At 44.2% G+C, this 22,229-nt stretch overlaps 1 protein-coding gene across 1 annotated transcript in view; it reads left to right on the top strand.

The window, feature by feature from the left end:
- The window catches only part of kcnq5a (potassium voltage-gated channel, KQT-like subfamily, member 5a), a gene marked incomplete at its 3' end in the record, with an annotated part of 155,628 nt that extends 133,928 nt beyond the window's left edge, over window positions 1-21,700 (top strand). The window contains exons 8-16 of the mRNA XM_080849375.1: window positions 1,552-1,646; window positions 3,102-3,128; window positions 7,448-7,671; window positions 13,918-14,026; window positions 16,118-16,249; window positions 16,573-16,686; window positions 17,945-18,058; window positions 19,456-19,582; window positions 20,657-21,700. Coding sequence (XP_080705501.1) covers window positions 1,552-1,646; window positions 3,102-3,128; window positions 7,448-7,671; window positions 13,918-14,026; window positions 16,118-16,249; window positions 16,573-16,686; window positions 17,945-18,058; window positions 19,456-19,582; window positions 20,657-21,700 — 1,986 coding nt within the window. The remainder of the gene's footprint in view (window positions 1-1,551; window positions 1,647-3,101; window positions 3,129-7,447; window positions 7,672-13,917; window positions 14,027-16,117; window positions 16,250-16,572; window positions 16,687-17,944; window positions 18,059-19,455; window positions 19,583-20,656) is intronic.
- Between the last annotated feature and the right edge of the window lie 529 nt (window positions 21,701-22,229).

Genomic DNA, 22,229 nt, shown 5'->3' with positions numbered 1-22,229 from the left:
ACACACACACACACACACACACAAACACACACCAGACACGACCACACACACAGATTTTAGTGTGAGAGGTAGAAGCCAGTCTCATTAATGGTGCAGAAAGTATTTGTCATCTTTTTCTCTGTTTTATTTCTTCATTTTGTCTGTTTGCTGAAGAAAATGAAAGATCATTGGATCTGCAGCCATGGTCCTTTATTAGATCCAAAGGAAACACAAGCAGATATTTATGTTACTTTTCCATGGAAGGAATTTTGAGTGTGCAGGTCCCATAGGACAATAGCTCTTCTTAACAGACAAAACCAGCCGCATCTCGGACAGTTGGAACAGCAGAAAGCAGATCTTCTTCTGGAAACTACGGAGTCATGCACACTAACACACACACAAACACACACACACACACACACACACACACACACACACACACACACACACACACATAAATTGACATGAACACACTCATCCATGTGCTAGCATATTCTGACACACACACACACACACACACACACACACACACACTGTGTTCATCCCCCATGGCTTTCCTTAGCTCCTCAGCAGTGTTCATCAATGTATTTTCTTTCATTACAGGACCTTCCGGAAGAATAAAGGCACACACCATGACCTCAACTTGAACAAATATCTATATCTTTGTCCTAATCACCGCCGTCTCTCTAGGCTCTGTGAATAAGAGGACTTGACTCAGATTCGTCTCAATAGGGCTCAGTCCCTTCCTCATCTTTATTTCGTTTGGAGAGTGGGCATTTGTTCAAAATCTACCTCTTACCTCTGAGTGTCATCTGAATTGACTCCTATAATAGATTCAATTCAATTCAATTCAATTCAATTCAATTCAATTCAATTCAATTCAATTCAATTCAATTCAATTCAATTCAATTCAATTGTATAATAGATCAAGTGATAGCATCAGTGTTGTAAGTCAAAACTGGTGCTGCCATAAGAGGTATATGAGGTATATTTTCATGTTCCACTCTCAAAACAGGACATCCTTATAGGTGCTTGCTTACATATTTGGGTGAATGTGCGCGTGTGTGTGTGTGTGTGAGTGAGTGTGTACATGTGTGTGTCTTGTTGTTTGTGTTATGGCCATACCCTCACCGTGCCCATGGCTTTTGTGCACCCTTCTTTGTGTGTGTGTGCGTGAATGTGTGCGTGTGAATGTGTGTGTGAACGTGCGTGTGTGTGTGTTTCTTCCACGCCAGGCTGCGTGGCGCCTGTATTCCACCAACAGCAGCAGGACGTACCTGAACGCTACCTGGCGCCACTATAAAAGCGTTCTCCCCCCGCAAAGGCATGTATTCCAGCAGTGCGCTGTAGACGACACTATGACCTGTATTGGTTTGTACTAATCTACCCTTTTTTTGTTTCTTTCTTTTCCCTTTCTTTCTTTTACTCTCAATTTTTTTTTTCCCCTTTTTTCGGCCTTGTTCTTTTCTTTTCTCCTCCCTTTTATTTTTTATCTCCTGTCATTTTTTCTTTTCTTTCATTTCCCCTCTTCCTCCCCGTTTCCCCTCCTTGTTCTGTATACTCTGCACGTAGTGTGTTTGGCGTAGCTATGCGGCTGATGAGAACTCGGTTTCCATTGCTACCTGGAAGCCTCATTTGAAGGCGCTGCATACCTGCAGCACTGTAAAGTAGGTACAACTGTGGCAGCTGGTGTTGTCTTTGGTGTCTGTGCTCCTCTTGAGCCCCCTATTACTCCTCCTCTCCTCCTCCTCTCTCCATCCCTCCATTTCTGGAGCCTAATTGGCATTTCCTTATCCTCCTCCCCTCATCAATCTGTCCCCCCCCCCCCCTCGATCTGATTGTAAACGGCCCTCTATCTCTAATCTGTTCTAATCCCTCTTCCATGAACGCATTTATCATGATACCGTCAATCTGTCGCTGTTTATTTTTCTCTCTCTGAATTCACCCTTTTGTGACGTGAAAAAAGGCTCACAGTCATCAAGCATGCCAGGTCTGGCCAGACTTGTGTAGTCCGACCGGTGCAGGTTAGGTGGAGGTGTCACAGCTCTCCAACTCCCAGCTGTCACATGGCTGTGAACACACACACACACACACACACACACACACAAAAGCTAAGGATGCCTAATCGATAAAGATTTTATCAGGGGAAGCTCTGTTAAGCAGAACAGGAGTCTCTCTCTCTCTCTCCAGATCATATCCTAGGACTGCTGGAGTGAGTTTACTCACAAAGAATGAAAAATGAGATAGACAGAGCGTAGGAGTTAGAGAGAGAGATTGTCAAACCTGTCAGTCGCTTAGTTACTGTACCGCAGTGAAGAGCCGCTTGCTTTAAAGTGCATAGCTGCCTGTCACTCCCTCTCACAGAGCACCTGCAAACACACCCACGGTGGACCACGGCGCAGTTGCACTCAGCTGTCACTCAGCTGTCACTCTTCATTACACTGCAGATGACATGTTCACTTCTGCCAGGTCCCCATCCTCCCATCTTTCTCACCCACATTCCACATTCCAGCTCCAGTTACTAAAAAGGTCCCCATGCACAGTAAATAATCATGCATTACTAAACTATTCTTTATATGACGTTACATTATCATTGTTCACATCACAGCATATATATAGAAACATTTTTAAATGTCACATAATCATTTAGTCCCCATGCACAGTAAATAATCATGCAGTATACTTTTAGTATACTATAATGTCTGTCACATAATCATTTAGTAACTTCATACACCCTTTGCATTCTCGATCTCTTCTGCTGCTCCTTGTCCTTCTGGCTTGTGCTTCCTTAGTCGCCTAGTGTGTGCATCCCCTGTTTGCTTTTGCACATGCCTGATGAGTGTGGCCTTGAGAACAGTGCTGCTCCAAAAAAAAGTAGCCGATTGTGTTGTTTGGTCTTTTTTTTGTGTGTTTGCTTTGTGTTGTTTTTATACTTCAAATTGTTGTGTTTTTTTAGTTTCTCCTTTTAACTCGTTCACAGGTGAATATATTGAGAATCAAGTTCTGGAAAAGCTCTCGATATATTTTAAGAGCACCTGTGTCTTTCTGTTGTGATAGTTCTGCGCTAACTTGTTAAGCTAACGGTCTTCACCTCTCTCTTCTCTCTGTACTAACACCTGAAGGAAAGACCAGGGGGAGACCACTACCAGGTTTGTTCACCTCCTCTTTACAAACACGATTCTGTGTGTTTTATTGGTTTCTGTATGTAATGTTTAAATCCTGTGCTCCTGTTATCCGATACATATACATTTTCACTGGGTTTGATTTATGGTCAGTGTAATCCATTGTCTGTTGTATACTGATACTTCTTTGAAATGGGTTTTACATAGCTACCTCAAACTGCGTACTGTATGTATAGTTTGTGTGGTATGTGTGTGTGCGCTTATGTGTGTGTGAGTGTTAGTGAATGTGTGTGTGTGTGTGTGTGTGTGTGTGTGTGTGAGTGTGTGTTTATGTGTGTTAGTGTAAGTGAATGTGAGTGAATGTGAGTGACTTTGTGAGTGTAAGTGAAAGCGTGTGTGTTTGTGTGCGTGTGTGTGTGTGTGTGTGTGTGTGTGTGTGTGTGTGTGTGTGTGTGTTACTGTGAGTGACTGTGTGACTGTGTGTGTGTGTGTGTGTGTGTGTGTGTGTGTGTGTGTGTGTGTGTGTGACTGTGTGACTGTGTGTGACTGTGTGTGTGTGTGTGTGTGTGTGTGTGTGTGTGTGTGTGTGTATGTCTGTGGGTGCAGGTGAGATGTGTGTGAGAGCTGGGAGCTGCTGAGTGCTGGGCGCAAGTATCCCGTGTTTGTCACTGCCTGTGCTGTGTCTGCCGGCACATGCTGATGACTGAGCCATGATGCGCTTTTTCCATTCAGCTCTTATTTATACAAGCCATTAAACACCGGCCAGAGCTCAGCAGTTCCTGTGCACACCACCAGAGAGAGCAGACAGAGAGAAAGAGAGAGGAAAAGAGAGAAAGAGAGAGACAGAAAGGGAGAGAGAGAAATGGAGGAGTGAAGGAAATTAATGACAACGGAAATTCAGCAGGTGGCTGTTCTCTAGTTTTCACTCAGTTGAGTGTGTGTGTGTGTGTGTGTGTGTGTGTGTGTGTGTGTGTGTGTGTGTGTGTGTGTGTGTGTGTGTGTGTGTGTGTGTGTGTGTGTGTGTGTGTGTGTGTGTGTGTGTGTGTGTGTGGTGTGTGTGTGTGCATGTATTTGTGTGTGGTCCGTCCTTGTGATGCTTGCGTAGCTGAGGATTTCAGTGTCCTGAGCTTTCTATAAAGATAGCAAATGCAACATTAAATAGGGAGCTTACTCTAATGTTTCTTTAAAGCTGTGCATCCCCAAACTTAAATTACACAAATATTTTCTCTCTCCATAAAGGGAAAAGCCCTTTACCAGAGTTCTGGAAACTGTTGCGACCCAGCTCCCAAAAAGCTTCAACTGTTTTCAAATGTATTCTTTCAATTACTGTAGCTGGCGTCCTAATGGAATTTTTGTGTGTAGAACTCGCAGATGAAAAAGTGAAAACAACCATAGAGTGGGAGAGAGCTGAAACAATCTAATTTACAGCTCTGAGTTCTGCTTGGTGGTAGAGAATGGGATTTCATTTGTGTGGAAAAAAACAAACTTGCCACGCTGCAAAAAGCACAAAGCAAGCACCCATATAAGCTTTAATACGCTTTCAATGCATGGCCTAATCTCTTGTGGTGAACACACGCTTGTTTACATGAAAAAAAAACAATACGAGGGAGAAAGAGAGACAGAAAAAAAGTGAACCGAAGGAAATGGCCTTCAAAATACTTTATTATGTAAGAGTGTGTGGGTGTGTTCGGGTGTGTTATGACTCGTGTGTGTATATGTGTGTGTATGTGTTTATATATTGTGGATATTTGACGGTTAATTCATTGTATCGCTTACTTGTGTCTTTTCAATGTGGTCAGATCACAGCCAGGTCAGAAAGAGATGTCAGTCGTTTCCAGTGGCATGCTATATATATACTGTCTATGTCTCTCTCCTTACATTGTGTTTGTCCTCATGTGCTTCAGTGAAAGTAAAGTGCTCCTCTCTTCTATCCATTTATATCCCCCTACTGCTGCTAGTAAGGGTCTTAGTAATAGACAGAGACTCTTCCGGAGATATACCACACGGAAACATAGGTACCCAGCATCCCCTTCTCCTGCTCCTGTCACATGACCTCTGACCTCTGGGAATGCTCAACTAACTGCAGGTGCATGGACGATGACAGATTACCCAGAATGCTCTGGTTTCGGGTCCTTGCACTCCTCCTCCTCGTATGAATCCCGCGTTTTGCTAGAGAGGAATGGTTCCGACTTTGACTGAATCGTGCCCGTCTGGCAACAACACACACAAACTGACCCAATAGCACATACAGTTCCAGTCAAAAGTTTGGATACACCTTTATTTTGTGTGTTTTCTTTACTTTTATTATTTTCTACATTGTAGATTAATACTAAAGACATTTAAACTACGAAAGAACACATATGCAATGATGTTCTAAACAAAAGAAGTGTTATCTTCCATGTAAAAAATAATAAAAGTAAAGAAAAAATTTGTCCAAACTTTTGACTCGAACTGTACACTTACAAAAACATGTTGTTTACTGTCACAGAAGATATGATTTGTCCTGCACACACACAGACTCACACACACACACAAGCATGCACCCACTGTCTCTCTCACACACATACCACAAGACATGATTCTACGAAGGCCTTGACTGCACACACAGACTCACACACACACACAAGCATGCATTCACTGTCTCTCTCACACACATACCACAAGACAATGATTCTACGAAGGCCTTGTCTAAATGTACACATTGTCTCTCTATCCACTATCAGTACAGGAGTGAGTCTATCAGTTTATTAAGTGAGAAGAGATTGTGGAAGACCACCAGTGAAAGTCTGTGTGTTGCATGCCATGCATTCCATACGCACGGCATAGAACTAGAGAGAAAATAGAGAGAGCATTTCTAAAATATGGGTTCTTTTAGCATTGCCTTTCTATGAGGTACTATAAACACATCATCCCAAACTCACTGCCTAGCTTTCACTTATAAAGCTGTGCTAGCCTTCTGAGGTTACTCCTGAATTCAATGTAATAAATGGATGTCAAGCCTCAACCATAGAAATAGCATAACTATGACACCATTTCCCTTTTTGAATGGTGGATTCCATCTACCCGTGTTATAATTCCATCTACCCGTGTTATAAAGATTGATAATATATATCCAGAGTCATATCTTCAGTTTGGTAGGCACAGCTGAGTCATGCTAATGTGAGCATTAGCATGGTAGCGCTTCACACAGTCCTTACCAAGCATGTTGCATGTGCATATAATTCTGCATGCTCCCAACACTGGGCCATGGGTACCAGTACTCACCGTGAACACCTTCAGCCAATGTCATCAGGGTGAAATGCATATTCAATTATCAAATTAATAAGAATTTCTATTTAAACTTATGGAATAGAATTAGGCCCACAATCAGAAATCTATTTATGTATCTATTTATCAGTTTATCTGAACAGTCAACTGTCTGTAGTTCTACCAAAAGTCTATTATTGATGATGTATGCATTTAATCCTGAGCCCTATCCACTCATCTGCATTCGCATGTACATATTAACCCCAACTGTCATAGTTTTCACTTGAACCTCAACCAGGCGGAGGGGGCATAGGAAGACTGCATTGGACAATGCATCACAGCTGTCTACAGTCCTGTTTAGGTCTTCTTTCCGGGCCTCTTAGACTGTGTAGAGCTATACAGCTGCTGGCGAATGCAGTGGCCCTTGTGCATTTTCACTCAGAATGTCCCAAAGATGTTACCAGAGCATTTTGCCTGCTTTGCCATTCAGTTTGAGCATCTGGCACCATCACATAGACTCTGGTGACGTTGTATGTCATGTCAGGATAGTATGTTTGGTTTGTCTGACCAGGTTGCCCTTGGTCGCATTGCCTGGTTGATTTGAAATTGGTTTGAATAGGTTAGCCGCTGATGTTTTTATGCATCGGCTTTGTTGTAAGCCTGCATGTGGTATTTGCAGACATGATATGAGGCAACTGTTGTGGCCAGTACCTAAAATCCTTTCTTTCAGTCTTTATAGACACTTAGGATTTGTGAATGTCCTCTTGATGATTCTGCACCTTTGCTATTCAGATCAGTAGTAAACACCCAGTCACGATTTGTCTTTTTTGTCCTCTCTCTCTCTCTCCTTACTTTTCTATTTTTCCCAACCTCTCTATCTCTATCCCCTGTCCTCCTCCTGATCTCTGGACACTTGCATCCTTCTATCCTCCTCTCAATCTATCCCTCTCCTCCACTCCCTCTCTCTCTCCTCCTCTCCCTCTCTCTCCTTCTCTCCCTCTCTCTATCTCCTCCACTCCCTCTCTATCTCCTCCTCTCCATCTCTCTCTCAATCTCTCCCTCTCCCGCCTTATTCCCCCCCCTCCTCCGCCACCGTGCAGTCAGAAGCTGAGCTTTAAGGAGCGTGTACGGATGGCCAGCCCTCGCGGCCAGAGCATCAAGAGCCGGGGGACGGCGGCGGTGAATGACCGGCGCTCGCCCAGCACCGACGTGAACGTGGAGGGAGCCAGCCCGGCCAAAGTGCAGAAGAGCTGGAGCTTCAACGACCGCACACGCTTCCGACCCTCACTCAGGCTCAAGAGCCAGTCACGCACCGTGCCTGAAGGTGAGAGGGGTGTGTGTGTGTGTGTGTGTGTGTGTGTGTTGTTTTTAATGACTTGATGTGTTTGTTGTTGGATGTGTAAAAAATGTATTGTGTATATATATATATATATCAGTTTTTGTTTGTTTGTCTAAAAAGTGTAGGAACATATTTCCTGTTTGTGTGTGTATGTGTTTATATGTGCGTGTGTGTGTGTGTGTATTTATTTTGCTGCACAGGCACTCACATCATCCCTGGCCTCAGCTACGTCCTTAAGCTGGGTTTCATGTCTCAGTTATAAGACTTGCGATGGCAGTATCAAAACAGTATGCATTGATTTTGTCCGGCTGGATTTTCAAGTCAGGCTGGACTATTTTTCAAAGCGAACTCTAAATTGTGCAACCAAGCAAGTCACAGTTCAGGTTGCGGTCTCTGGAGACACTCTCAACCCTCTCTTGTTCCTATCGACAGTGAGGCTGTGTGTGTGTGTGTGTGTGTGTGTGTGTGTGTGTGTGTGTGTGTGTGTGTGTGTGTGTGTGTGTGTGTGTGTGTGTGTTTGTGAGTGTGTGTGTGTGTGTGTGTGTGTGTGTGTGTGTTTTTGGCCTGACTCGGTGGTAAACAGAGTAGCTGAGGGTGCATGGCTGGCCCTTACCACCCCCACCTGGCAACACACACACACACACACACACACACACACACACACACACACACACACACACACAATAACTGTTTCCTCTGCTTACTTTAAAGTCTTCATGCTCTGGGGTTTCTGAGGGTGTTGAAGGGGTGTGGGTGAGAGAATAAACTAGAAATTCTTTTCAGCAAGAGAAAGTGAAGGGTGATTGCTCAACTGCTGCAGAGGATCAGTAACAGTAAATGTACAGATCAGACATACTGTACAAGAACACGCATATATCAATGAATAGAGACTGTCGGTAGAGGAAGTCAGGAAGTAAAGAAGTAATTCTGGTGTCTGATTGGTTAAGCCACAATCTGTTGCATAGTGTAAAACAGATATTTTAGGTGCTAGAGCTGTAACGTTAAGTCCCGTAAGAAACCACAGGTTGTGAGTTAAAGGAGAATAACAGAACAATTGCTAATCGCTAACGAGGTGCTAGCGGCTATAACCAGCAAAAAACCTCTTGAAATGTGCTTACTTTGACACTATGACAAACTAGTTAGTCAACAACTGTCCTAACTAGGGATGGGAACCGAAACCCGGTTCTTGTTTAGAACCGGTTCCTAATGAGCCGAATCTTTGGAATCGTTAGCCAAATTCATAACCGGGTCTGTAAACGGACCTCTGTGCCGTTTGCGCATGCGCGAACTCTTCCTTTAAAAAATCAGACCGCAGCAGAAATGGCAACTAGACAGAAGCGATCTAAAGTGTGGCTTTATTTCACTCGAACAAGTGCAAACATGGTCACTTGTAACGTCTGTAAAACATGTATTTCGTCAAAGGGAGGAGGTACATCTACTATGAATAAGCACTTGAGCATACAACATGGTATTAAATTACAAGATTGTCATGTTTTTGATGCCTGCAGCAGCTCAACTAACGACGGCGCTTCATCCCTAACTTACCAAGGTAAACTCCTCAAAATGTTTTATCATAACGGTGTTACTCGTGTGTTATCAGCAAACGTTTGCGTTGTCGTGTTAACCATAACTATTGAATTGCTTAACAGAATGGGCGATGTTGGACATTGTCATAACGTAGGCTAGCTTAGCTGTAGAATCTTCTATTTTCAGCCGTTGGCTTGAGGCAGAGGCAGTGCTTGCCTCCCCTCTGTTGGTTCTAGAAAGTTTGCTGATAACACACGAGTAACACCATTATGATAAAACATTTTGAGGAGTTTACCTTGGTAGTCAGGGATGAAGCGCAAAAGACTCCGTTAATAATGGCGTTGCCTAGCAACGCGTGCATCTCCCTAGATATGGATACGTTTCTCTTTCAATTCAGTGGCAGTAATAGTTAAGTTTTAAATATACTGAGTGCCTAGTTTGCGAATCATCTTTGTTCAAATACGTATGTGAGGCATTGTGTTAATGATACAAGTAAGTATGTTTCAGTACGTTATTGTGTTTGTAGTGGGTTCTACATTGCTGTTAGAAGCGTTAAGCATAACAGTTGGCGATTAGCCATACAACCAAGCAACCTACAAGAAAATATACAGTCCTTTACTCAATAACAAGGGCTTCATGTCAGATCAGAAAATTCAACGATTTTGTTAGTGCCATTTTATTGCCAGATTTAGTGTATCTGAAGAGTGCAATGAGGGAGGGGTTTAGATTGGACTAACTTAAACTAAACCTGGATGCATTGTAATGTTCCAACAATTATGAGACATTCCCTGAGGTATCTGCTCTGGAAAAGAAAGATCAGTAGGTAGCAGAGGAAGGGTTGTATAGGGGTTGTTTGCTATTTCACTCATTGACTCATACACTCATCTATACAGTATAGTATACAGTATAGATGAGTGAATGAGTGAAATAGCAATCAACAGTGCTCTGCAATGTCAATATATAGCTTTAGAGTTGACACTCTCACCACATATGCATTTAAATAATTTAATATTTAGTGGCAAGAATGTCTGTTTTTTAATAAAAGTTTTTGGTTATTTATGTAAACATTCTGTTTATGGTGTGTGCAGCATTCTAGAAATGTATATAAAAGAACATTTAAGTTAAAAAAAAACGCTTGTGCTCTTTTTTCACCCCTTACCCAATAAGAATCGATAAGAGAATCGATAAGGAATCGAATCGATAAGCAGGAATCGATAAGGAACCGGAATCGTTAAAATCGTAAAGGTTCTCATCCCTAGTCCTAACACAGTCAAACATCAAGCAAGTGCAACACAAGACAAAGCAAGACAACAAATAAGCTACTTACTAGTTCGGCAGACAGAAGATGCTGCTGACACATTGGCTGATGTTTTGTGCCTACAGCATTGAGGGTTGTATCAATCCATTTTCATTCACCATGCGTTCATGATACTGTACAGGTATATTTTTTTTAAGTGGCTTTGCATTGCTGAGCCAGTTAAGTTAGATGGCTAAACAAGCGACACGGGCCACTGATTAACAAGGATCCACTCCATGTATGACAGAGTATGCCAGCAGAAATGACTCATTGTAGATGTCAATAGACGAAATAAAAATAGCACACAAATACAATAACAGACCTAATTGGTCCATTCCTTATTCTTTGATATAAATGATTTGATAACAGCCTGATGGTTTTCATTGTGCCTTATACCTGTGAAGATGGTCTTAGCACAGCAAGGAGAGTTTCAGTACTTGGAATCCATTGGAAATCTCTGTTTTTCCCGAACTTCCCCAATGAAAAATACTGTTCCGCGGTGAGGATATAACGCTGGTCCTATACTTTTGAAAGCTTTGAAAACCTTTCCTGTGGCTGTTTAGCCGAGGAAGGTCCCAGGTGGCGACGCCAGTGTTCTCAGGGGGGCTCAGATTGTCCCCGGGTCGGGATTGAGGATGACGCACGTCCACTGGCCCCGGATCAGTCGGGGTGGCCCAGGAATGCAGCGGGCTGGGGGGGGGTGTGTGACATGGGGCCCTTGCCTGGGACCAGCTGGGAGAAAGAAAGCAGAGGTTAATCACACCCTGGAGGCAATATCACTACTGCACTTGCTGAGTCAGCAGAGAGAGAGGCTTTCCACCCAGGAGCTGTGGCATGTGGTCCTCACACACTGTGGGGGTTACTAAAAGGGGGGGGGGGGTTACTGACACTGACTTAAAAACTTTAAAAGCAGCAGTATAAGGAGTTTTGCTCGGAAACTGGTTTTGGTTGCTAAACTACTGAAACTACTTGCATGCAAAGACTTTAGAAACACCCAACAACAGCACAGTTGGCACTGATGATCTTTTGGCGGTACAGTTGACGATGTTGCACTGTGAAACTTTCTTTACACATTCATCCAACTGTAAAGTGCATAGCCTAGGCAGCTAGTTGAAATGACAGGTGTGTTTAATTATATATCCTTCATGTGACCATATGCCATGGAAATTAATTTGGAGATGATACCAGTACAAGATGCTTATTACGCATGCTTCAAAAGTGGCAGGTTGGGGCAAAGTGCCTCTTTGCATTAGTGTTCAAGTGAGTTGTGCATGTCTCATCTCAGAACTGTTTGCTGAAGCTGCTGTTCTCAGCTGAGTGTACCACAACATCAGGGACGTGCACAGGAATTTTTAAGGGCAGTTGCTCTGCCCTGGAAAAAAGAGGCAACACATTATTTGTTATCACAGCCACTGCCACGCCCCTTGCATCTGATCGCAAATTTTGCCAATATAATTTTAAACTCTCACTAACTGCCGCTGCCACGCCCCCTTCATCTGATTGCAAATTTTGCCAATATCATATTAAACTCTCACTAACCGTTGCTGCCACGCCCCCGTCCCCTGATCGCAAATATATATATATTCCTTCGGAGGGGCAACTTCAGTTGAGGAGGGCAAATGGGCAGTTGCCCGAGCAACCTTAGCCCACTCCTGTGCACGTCTCTGCACAACATTGTGCATTTACGTCCATTAGTCGCGGTGTACAGGGCTGAGAGCACATGTCTCCGTGGCAACCGCACTGAGCTGGCGCTCCTGATTGATGCATCTGACAGCAGCCCCAGAGGCCCTATATCCTACAGCACGACAAGAAGCCCTATAGATCCAGTGTGGAGTCCTATATAATCTACTATTGAAGGGATAAGATGGAACGTAGGGAGAGGGAGGGGTGGAAGGGTCAGAAAAAAAGGCTTGACATAGCATTTCTGGGAGCTGCGCTTTCCGCCGCTATTTCATTGGGCTGTCGTTTATTTGTGCTTTACAACATATCTGTCCCATTAACTGTAAATCTCCGAGCAGGCAGCAGAGCTTGGGTTATCGCTGGCAGCTGGCAGCTGGGCGGGCAGGAGGGCAGGTGGGTAGGTGGGCAGAGGACCAGAGAACCAGAGAACCCAGGTGCTCAGCCTCAGGGAGTTAAAGCACAGTGTTCAGGAGATGCCTGTCTTTGGGAGAGTGCATGTGTGTTTTACATTTACATTTAGTCATTTAGCAGACGCTTTTATCCAAAGCGACTAACAAGTATGTATACACATTTTACATTCACACTGATGGCACACTGCACATCAGGAGCAATTAGGGGTTCAGTGTCTTGCTCAAGGACACTTCGACAGGGAATGTGTATGGATGTGTATGACTGTGAATGTGTGAAACAGAGAGCGCTTGTGTACCTGTATTTCAGCATGCATGATCGGTGTCTATGTGCGTTTATGCATGTGGTGTGTTCCTACCCTCAGGCATCTTAGTTATTTTATGTCATAGCTGAGCTGATCTTCATATTTGAGGATGAACTCCTTGCACTCCTTTTTTTTTGATCTGTTCAAATGATTTATGTCTCCTCTTCTGTCTTCTTTCCCAGTGTATGTGGCAGGCTTTCAGAAATAACACAGCTTATTCTGTAAACACACACACACACACACACACACACACACACACACACACACACACACACACACACACACACACACACACACACAGACACACACACACACACACACACACACACACACACAGACACACGCATACGAACAGGAAATGAATTACACTGGGAGTGTGCAGCGTGTGTGTGTGTGCAAGCAAGTGTGTGCGACTCACTGTCTCTCATAAACGGCTGGTCGTCATCGCGAAGGGAGCCAGGGGAGAGTTTTATTTGAAACGCTTTGTTAGGCTGATTCAGTGTTTTATCGATCGAGCCGGCCGTGTGTGTGTGTGTGTGTGTGTGTGTGTGTGTGTGTGTGTGTGTGTGTGTGTGTGTGTGTGTCTGGGGCTGAGCTTGTCTTGTCTCGGGCTCCCTGTGAGCTCAGGGGCTTGTTAGGCCGTACAGGCGAATCAGTGGGAAGTTGGAAACGGTTCCTTCATTAGGGTACTCCCATTGAGTCAAACACTACCACTAGGTATTCAGTGATTATGCCAGTCACTAAATCTCTCTCTCTCTCTCTCTCTCTCTCTCTCTCTCTCTTGCTGTCTGTCTCTCTCTTTCTCTTTCTTTCTGTCTCGGTCTCTCTCTCTGTAACATTCATCTCCTTCTCTATCATTTCTATCGATTCCTCTTTCACTCTGTCTCTGTGCATTGTTATATTATATGCATTGTCTCTCATTCTCTCTGCCTCTCTCTCTCTTTCTGTCCCTTTCTCTCTCTCTCTCTCTCTCTATATATCTCTCTCTCTATCTCCCTCTCTCTCTCTCTCTCAGCTGACACTAACATGGGAGCTGATGATGTAGTGGATGAGCGGGGCTGCCACTGTGACGTGAGCGTCGAGGACCTGTCGGCCCCTTTGAAGAGCGTCATCAGAGCTGTCAGGTGAGCTCGCACCCCCCTCTCATGAACACTTGTGGTTGCCATGACGACGATGGACGGAGTGACAACACCTCACTTCAAATGAACAACCCTCACCTCTTGGTTCCATTCACTAGACAGTCTGATTGCAGGGAAATCAGTCAATACTACCAGATTATTCAATACTACCAGATTATTCACTGGACAATCGAATACAAACACATTCCCACATTAGGAAAACTCTATTGAGTGGAATAACACGTGTGGTCAACAGACTAAGTTGGCCCTGCATTTTATTAAGCTTCTTTACACACTGTGTACTTATCGGTAACATTCAAATCAAGAATAAAGCCACAGTCCCTTTTATCCAACAACATGGCATTGAAAGATGTACTTGGGGTGAGATTTAGAAACTGGTTTATGGTAATAGTTATCATGATAAATATTGAGACCAGGAGTCTTCATATTGTGTTAACCTAGGAGAATCTGTTTTTAGTGACACACTATCTATTTACATTGGATTCACCCGATGTGAAGTCGCTGTCTGCACCTCCCCTGTCTGTGTTTTCAAAGCTGCACCTCAGGCAGTCTCCCCTGTATTTGACAGACAGTCAGCAGGATTGTCAACAAATATGGGTAATTTTATACTATGACCGACAGGGTGTACATAACAGAAGGTACACTGTGCACCTTATGCACTCCGCCTTATCCCCAGACGGCCTGTTAGTCCAGCAAACAAGGCTCTGTTTGATAAGGCCGTGAGGTGGTGTGCTGTTGTGTTTACATTTGGGGTCATACACAACAGCGGGGGACATAGTGACTATGTTCTGGCAGAGATAGTGACACCCTTCGGTTACCAGCCCAAAACCCTAACCAGTAGGCCACAGCTGTCAGAGGACCTTAAAAATGTCCCTGTGATCAATTTTGGGTAAAGGGGTTTCCGGACTATAATCCCAGTGAAAACTGAGCTGGGAGCAATAGGCGGACGGAGCCAGACTAGACCTGACCCGGTCAACCCGCAGGGGGGGGGGCTACTCTGTGGGGCGGTGGAGCCGCGCGTCAGACAGCCTTGCCCTCTCAGCAGGTGCTGCTTACTCAAAGGGCTCACCTGACGCTGGGCATCCAGTCGGGACAACATCGGACAGACAAAATACATTCTCGCAGGTGACGGTGTCGCTCACGAGGCCGGGTCCATTTACCACTGTCAATATTATTTAGCACAGCAGTGGCTCAGCAGAAAATAATAAGCAGACCTGCAGGCTGTGGCAGGCTGGGCCGTCAGGCTCCTCAATAGTTTATTTTTTAAATTGATGCCAGACTCTCAAAGGCAAGACTGATGTTTCATTGTTGTAGGACGTTGTGTGAGGTTTGCACAGGTTTGTGGGAAAGTGCATTAGGATGGACCAGTGTGCTGTCTGTAAACTTCAAGTCATAGGGTGGCATTTTTGGTTTGTTAGCGCCCCCTATTGGCAAAATTAGATTTTGAAGATAAGTACTAATAAAAAAAAGATACCTTAGACTCTAATCCAAGTAATGTAATTTGTACATGTTTATTGTTTAAAACGAATTAACCTATTCAAATTAGAGGTTTATTAAGTGTAATACAATAAACACAATTTAAATATGCAATTACATTTTTGCAATGTTACTTTTTCCTACATTAATGATGTTAATGCTTACTTAATGTAATGTAATACTAATGTACAACATTTATATTATATTCCTTAAAAAGTTAGAGAAACTTGATATTACAGGAAATAAATGAATCCAACAAAAAATATATATTTTTATACCTACAAAGATCTAAATTTGTTTCCATTGTCATGATAACCACAGAGCAACAAAAACAAACAGGCCTCATTTCCCCAGTGGTGTGAGCACACACAACAAACTGTCAGATGCAACCATCAATGTCATCCAGCATCAGCACCCAGAGGAAGTGACTCTTCCATGAAAGCTTCATTAAAAACAAAACGAAATCACATGACTCTAATGAAAGGAAGGTTATTAGTAGTGGATGTTGTCATTCCATAATTTTCTTTTCATACACACAAAATATTTATGCTCTTTTTTGCTCTCTATCTCTTTCTCTTTTCGTCTCTCTGTCTCTGTTAGAATTATGAAGTTTCATGTTGCCAAGAAAAAGTTTAAGGAGACATTGAGGCCTTACGATGTGAAGGATGTTATTGAGCAGTACTCGGCTGGCCACCTGGACATGCTCTGCCGAATCAAAAGCCTGCAGACCAGGTGAGTTGTGCCTGGTCTCATACAGTATAGCTGTATGAAGGGATATGAAGTATATGGTAGATGACATGCTTTATGGTATTAAGTTTCAATCTGCTTCAATCTCATTTCATTCATATTATTATTCACTGGTATTTCTCTGTCTCATTTACCTTGAAGGGAAGTGAAGGGGCACTGAGAGTGTGTACTGAGAGTGTGTATGTGGTGTGTGTGTGTGTGTGTGTGTGTGTGTGTTTATTTGTGTAAGTGCCATTTCATTAGTGTGTGCGCGTGTGCGTGTGTGTTGTATTCGATGTCTCACTCCATATCTTCACTCTCTCACCCAGGCTGGACACAATTGTAGGTCCCTCACAGACCCTCTACAGCAAACCCAAGACCTTTTCCTCCCCTTCCCTGCACTTGTATTACAGCCAGGCCAGGAGGAAGTACTCTGCCCCAGGGTCAGACAGCCCACCGTACCCAGCGAGCTCCTTTAGATAGCATGCCCAATACTCACACAAGGCTGTCAAGGAGACCAAAAGCTAAACAACTGAGTTTTCTGACTGGAATCCATGTCATCACAGTAAAATCCATAAATGATGAATACTGTAATCATATTTGCCAAGTATTAAGGATAAATGATAGACCCAGTGTGGTGTGTTATATAATCTACTATTGAAGGGATAAGATGGAAAGTAGGGGGAGAGGGAGGGGTGGAGGGGTCAGAAAAAAGGCTTAGGTATAGAATTTCTGGGAGCTGCACTTTCTGCCCGCTACTTGATTGGGTTATCGACTTAAAGGGGATGCAGTAGGTTGTGACAATTATTCATTATTATTACGTCTTTAGATCGTTCGACAAAGATACGAATATTTCACCCACACATGTGAAATAGAGACTCAGATTTTCAAGCTTTTATCTCCTGATAGACCTTGGATTGAGAAATGATTTGGACATGTTATGTCCCTGTCTCTCTTCATTTTTAACTGCTTGAGTAAAACGTGGATGACTGACTGCTCGTAAGTTGATGAATGTGACTACGATATCAGAGTTTAAAATGGGCTGTATTAATGAATTAACTCCGAATCAGTACTAACACATACTCAACCTACGCCCATGTGTAGGTGAATAAACAATAACATTGACCTGTTGCATCTGAGAACTGTCTGGACATACTATATGTTTCACAGTTTTAGCTGGTTGTCAGTATTTCTGTACTACGCATCTTGTTTAGGCTCTAAACCTGTTTGGCCTAACTGATGATCCCTTCTTCACTTCTTGCTTGATCTGTAGCTGCCTGGAGAACTGTTTTAACTGGATTAGCTTTATACATTATTTTGCTAAAGGTGACGCAGGTGTAACCTATACTTATAAAGCGTTCTCTGGTTTGTCCTCATAAGAACACTCTTAAAGATTCTACTCAGAATCATTAAAAGATGTTTTTTCAGCCACGGGGACTATTCGAATATTCAAACTAGTGTAAGATTTGAGGCTTTAAGTTTATTATTCCAAATATAACTATGTCTTAAGGAGAAGCCATAAGAAGTCTCAAATGAGGACAGGCCAAAAACTGCTCAGGCCCCTTGTTCAGTGTGTAGTGCCCTTCCACCCTTCTCCTCTCCTCCCTCCTCCTAATTATCTTCCTCTAGTTCTCCTATACTTGTACCAAGACGACTCTTGTGAGCACCACTGACCTCCACATTGTGCCGTTCCCCATCCAGGCTCGCCTCAGGCTTGGGCCCACACCAGACTCTGGCCGCCAAAAGCAGGACCCTTTCCTCCCCCTCCTTGCAGTTGTATTACAGCCAGGCCCGGAGGAAGCCGTCAGCTGTTGGGTCAGCATCCGCCAGGCCCCCATACCCCTTCCCTGCACCCCTCTGGAGAGACCTGAGAATGGAGAGGGGTGGTCACTGATTGCACCTATATTCATTTGCAATTATTTAAGAAGTAGACCCTGTCAATATTGGCAAACTCCTGAACAACTATACTGTAAACAAAAAAATACTGCATATTGCATTACACTCTCGACTGTTTATGAATTCTTGAGTTGTTCTAGATTTATTTTATACAAGTTCGATAGCTATTCTGATACCCTGATCCTATTCTCATCCTGAGGGGTAGCTATTCACACCAAACATAGTTACCCCCCTGAGGGGTAGCTATTCACACCAAACATAGTTACCCCCCTGAGGGGTAGCTATTCACACCAAACATAGATACCCCCCTGAGGGGTAGCTATTCACACCAAACATAGATACCCCCCTGAGGGGTAGCTATTCACACCAAACATAGATACAGATCGGTTCCTCTGAGGATGCCATGCTAGAGATGAAGAACTACAGTTTTAGTGATTTCACTATTCGCGTTAGACATTGGAATATTTACTAAAACCTAATGCTCTCTGAGTGACAGCTATGTATTGTTTTCAACATATCATGTTGGACCATTTACATACAGGTGTATTTTTGTTAGAGTGAGTATGGATGTGCTGGTTTTGGTCAGTTTGTCACCCGTTTTTTTTTTTTTTTTTTTTTGGTTTGTCATCTTCTGCCATGGTTTCTCAGTTGTTCTGGTTCTGGTTCAGTTTTCATGTAACATCCTGTTGTCTTGCACGATGATGAATATGACATCAGAACTGAGCTGAATGCGTGTCATGTGATTCGACAGATTTGCACTAACAAACTCAAAGTAGTTGGTTACTCACTCTGTTGTTAAGTATTTCAGAGTTCTTTTTTTTTTATGTTGGGTCCATACTTTCTTTGGGGACAAAAACATATATGTAACAAACATATGTGTTAATACATGTGCATTTGGTTTGCTTGTGTACAACAATGAAACATACAAAAATTGTTGGCTCTTGCATGGCAGGGTTAACATCTGGATTCTGATTAACATGTTTCGTTTTTTTCTAATCTCTCCCCATAGTTTCCTGTTATGCTGAGAGACCCTTTCTCTCTTTATTTCTCCATCTCTCTCTCTCTCTCGCCCTCTCTCTCTCTCTCTTTCTCTCTCTCTCTCTCTCTCTCTGCCCGTTGAATGTAAGCTTGGGTAGTAGTGTGGATTGTGGTAGCAGGATGTAGTGCGCTAACCCTTTGATTGTCCTCCGCTAACTGGATTCAGGTGTTACCCACTGGTGCCCTTTGGAAACATCTGACACTACTACTTTGAGTATGCAGATTGAGCATGCTTCTTCTGGGCAGTATCCCTGAAACTGTATCCTTGTGTCCTTTAGGGTGGATCAGATTCTGGGTAAAGGGCAGATACCAGTGGATAGGAAGATGAGAGATAAGGTCCACCCAGAAGGAGACCCGCTCGAGGATATGAGTATGCTGGGTCGCGTGTGCAAGGTGGAGAGACAGGTAACTGACTGACTACATTTACATTTAGTCATTTAGCAGACGCTTTTATCCAAAGCGACTTACAATGTATACACATTTTACATTAACACTGATGGCACACTGCACATCAGGAGCAATTAGCGGTTCAGTGTCTTGCTCAAGGACGATTCAACAGGGAATCGAACTAGCAACCTTCTGATCACAAAACGACTTCTCTACCTCCTGGACCACCATCGCAGACCACCTATGATATAGAAAAGCATGTTGATTAGCGTACTATAAATAAACTATAGCTAACAAAGAAGCTGCAACTAGCATCAGTGACAGGTGTACAGTCTAATTAGCCTGCTTAATTTGTCTGCCTTTTATTTAAACTTTAAAATGTCTTTTCTCTTTTCCCATGTCCTCTCCTCACCCGTATAGATGGAACACTTCAAACATGTCTCATAATTATGAATTTTGCCTATTTAGAATTGAAGACCACACACACACACATGCACACAAGGAGAAAGAGAGCAGAGAGAAAAGATGTATGCAACAGGCACAGTTACACCCCCAGACATCAGGCTCGATAGCTTTTCTGTTCTGAGTTGTATTATTTAGAGGTGACTGTGGAACTCAACTGTGGAAAGCCCAGGTTTCAAACTATAGTGAATATAATGAATGAACAAATGAATGATTCCTCTCAGTGAAACTCTTAATGTGAACACTTCAAACATGACACATAACTATGAATTTTGCCTTTTTAGAGTTGAAGACCCCAAACACATCTGGCGCACACACACCCACACATTCCACAACTGTGGAAACCCCAGGTTTCAAACTATAGTGAATATAATGAATGAACACATGAATGATTCCTCTCGGTGTGTGTTCCTTGAATATTATTTATTTTTATTATTCACATATTTATTTATTATTCACATATATATATCTTATTTATTCACTTATTCCACTTTACATATGCACATACTCTGCACTTTTATTGCTATTTTGCACTTCTGGTTGGATGCTAAACTGCATTTTGTTGTCTCAGTACTTGTACTCTGTGCAATGACAATAAAGTTGAATCTAATCTAATCTAATCTAATACAGGTGCAGTCCATTGAGACGAAGCTGGACTCACTGCTGGACATCTACAGGCATGCGTTGCAGAAGGGTTCCTCCTCGGGCCTCACCCTGGCCTCCCTGCCTCTGTTTGAGCTGGATCACACCTCCGACTACTCCAGCTCCCTCCAGAGCTCGGAGCACACCTGCCCCACGCTTCCCCCGACCGGCCGAGGGGTGCTCCGGTCCCACAGCGCCAACCTGCCCCACGGCCTGCAGCTCATCCTGGCTCCTAGCGACTTGAGTCTGGGCAACGGCCCGCCGGGCTATCCCACGTCCGCGTCCTCCCTCAGCCCCTCACCCCTCCTCCACGGCCCCTCGCCCTCCTCCCCGGACAGCAGCCTCTACCCTGGCTCGCCACCCCCGATCTTCACACCCAGAAGCCTCTCTGGGCCTCCGCAGTTCCCCAGTCTGGCAGCCAGGCCCACACCCACCACCACGCCTGGCTGCCCCGCCGCTTCTCCCACCACCCTTCAGCTGCCCGCGGTGGGGATGATCCCTGAACTGGTGCCTGAGAGCGGGGGGGCGGTTCAGGAGTGCCTGGTCACTGGGCCGCCCACGGAGGCCAAAGCAGACAGCAGCAGCAGCTGCGAGGACGCAGAGCACCCCAGGAATGCCGTGAGGCTCAGGAGCCGCCCTCCACGAAGCCCCAAAGAAGACGGCTCCTGGAGGAGACACCTGAGCCTGGACGTGGACCCGCTGGACCAGCTGCTGCTGCGCCCCACCACCGGGGAGGGGGGCGCCTCCTCCAAGGACCGTGACCTGGGGAAGTCCTTGTCCGTGCAGAACCTCATGCTGCCATCCAGCACAGACAGCAACCCCGCAGGCACCCCGCTCAGCGACTGCAGCGGTGGCGGTGGAAACAACAACAACAACAACGACCACCACACAAGCCAAGAGGAGCCCTTGGCAAAGTGGGGCGAAACGGAACTGTTCATCGCAGACAGCAGCGAACTGAGCACGCCAACCTTGGGAACTTTCGACTTCCTCTCACAGCAGAGCACGGACTTAAACTTCGTCTCTGACCACTGAAGCAAGGTGTCGTGAGTGACAGTTGGGGGGGGGGGGATGTTGGGTGGGGGGATGGGGCCTGCAACATCAGCATCCGGCAGCTCAGAGTCTCGCTAGTCTGCCCTAGGTCTGGCTAAATTGACCCCCTCTTGGGCTGTGATCGGAGCCATGATGTCAGGACTTGACATCTGTTCTCCTCTGTTTTGGTCCTCTGTTCCCATATATTTGTTAGTTTGTTTGTTTCAGATTATTTTTAGATTGTTGTTTTTTTTCTGTAAGGGGTGAGGTGTTTGAAAGTACCCACGGAGCTGAACACTCTCAGTCTGTGGACTGAATTGAAATAGGTCCTCCCATAGTGTTTTGCTCATGAATTCATATCACTGCATGGATTATTTCTTTTGAATAAAAGGAAAGGTATATAAGGAAAGGTATATAAGGGGTAACCTGAGGAGATGGCGCTACCTGACGACAAGGAGCAAAACAGAGGGCGGGGGGGGAGACAAACGTAAGGCAACTGTAAGAGGTCGTATCTCAGTCGTGCATGGGCACT

Source organism: Sprattus sprattus, assembly GCF_963457725.1.
Source record: "Sprattus sprattus genome assembly, chromosome: 12".
Lineage (NCBI taxonomy): Eukaryota > Metazoa > Chordata > Actinopteri > Clupeiformes > Clupeidae > Sprattus > Sprattus sprattus.
Note: the sequence above shows the minus strand (reverse complement) of the source record. Positions and strands in the feature narration are given on the sequence as shown.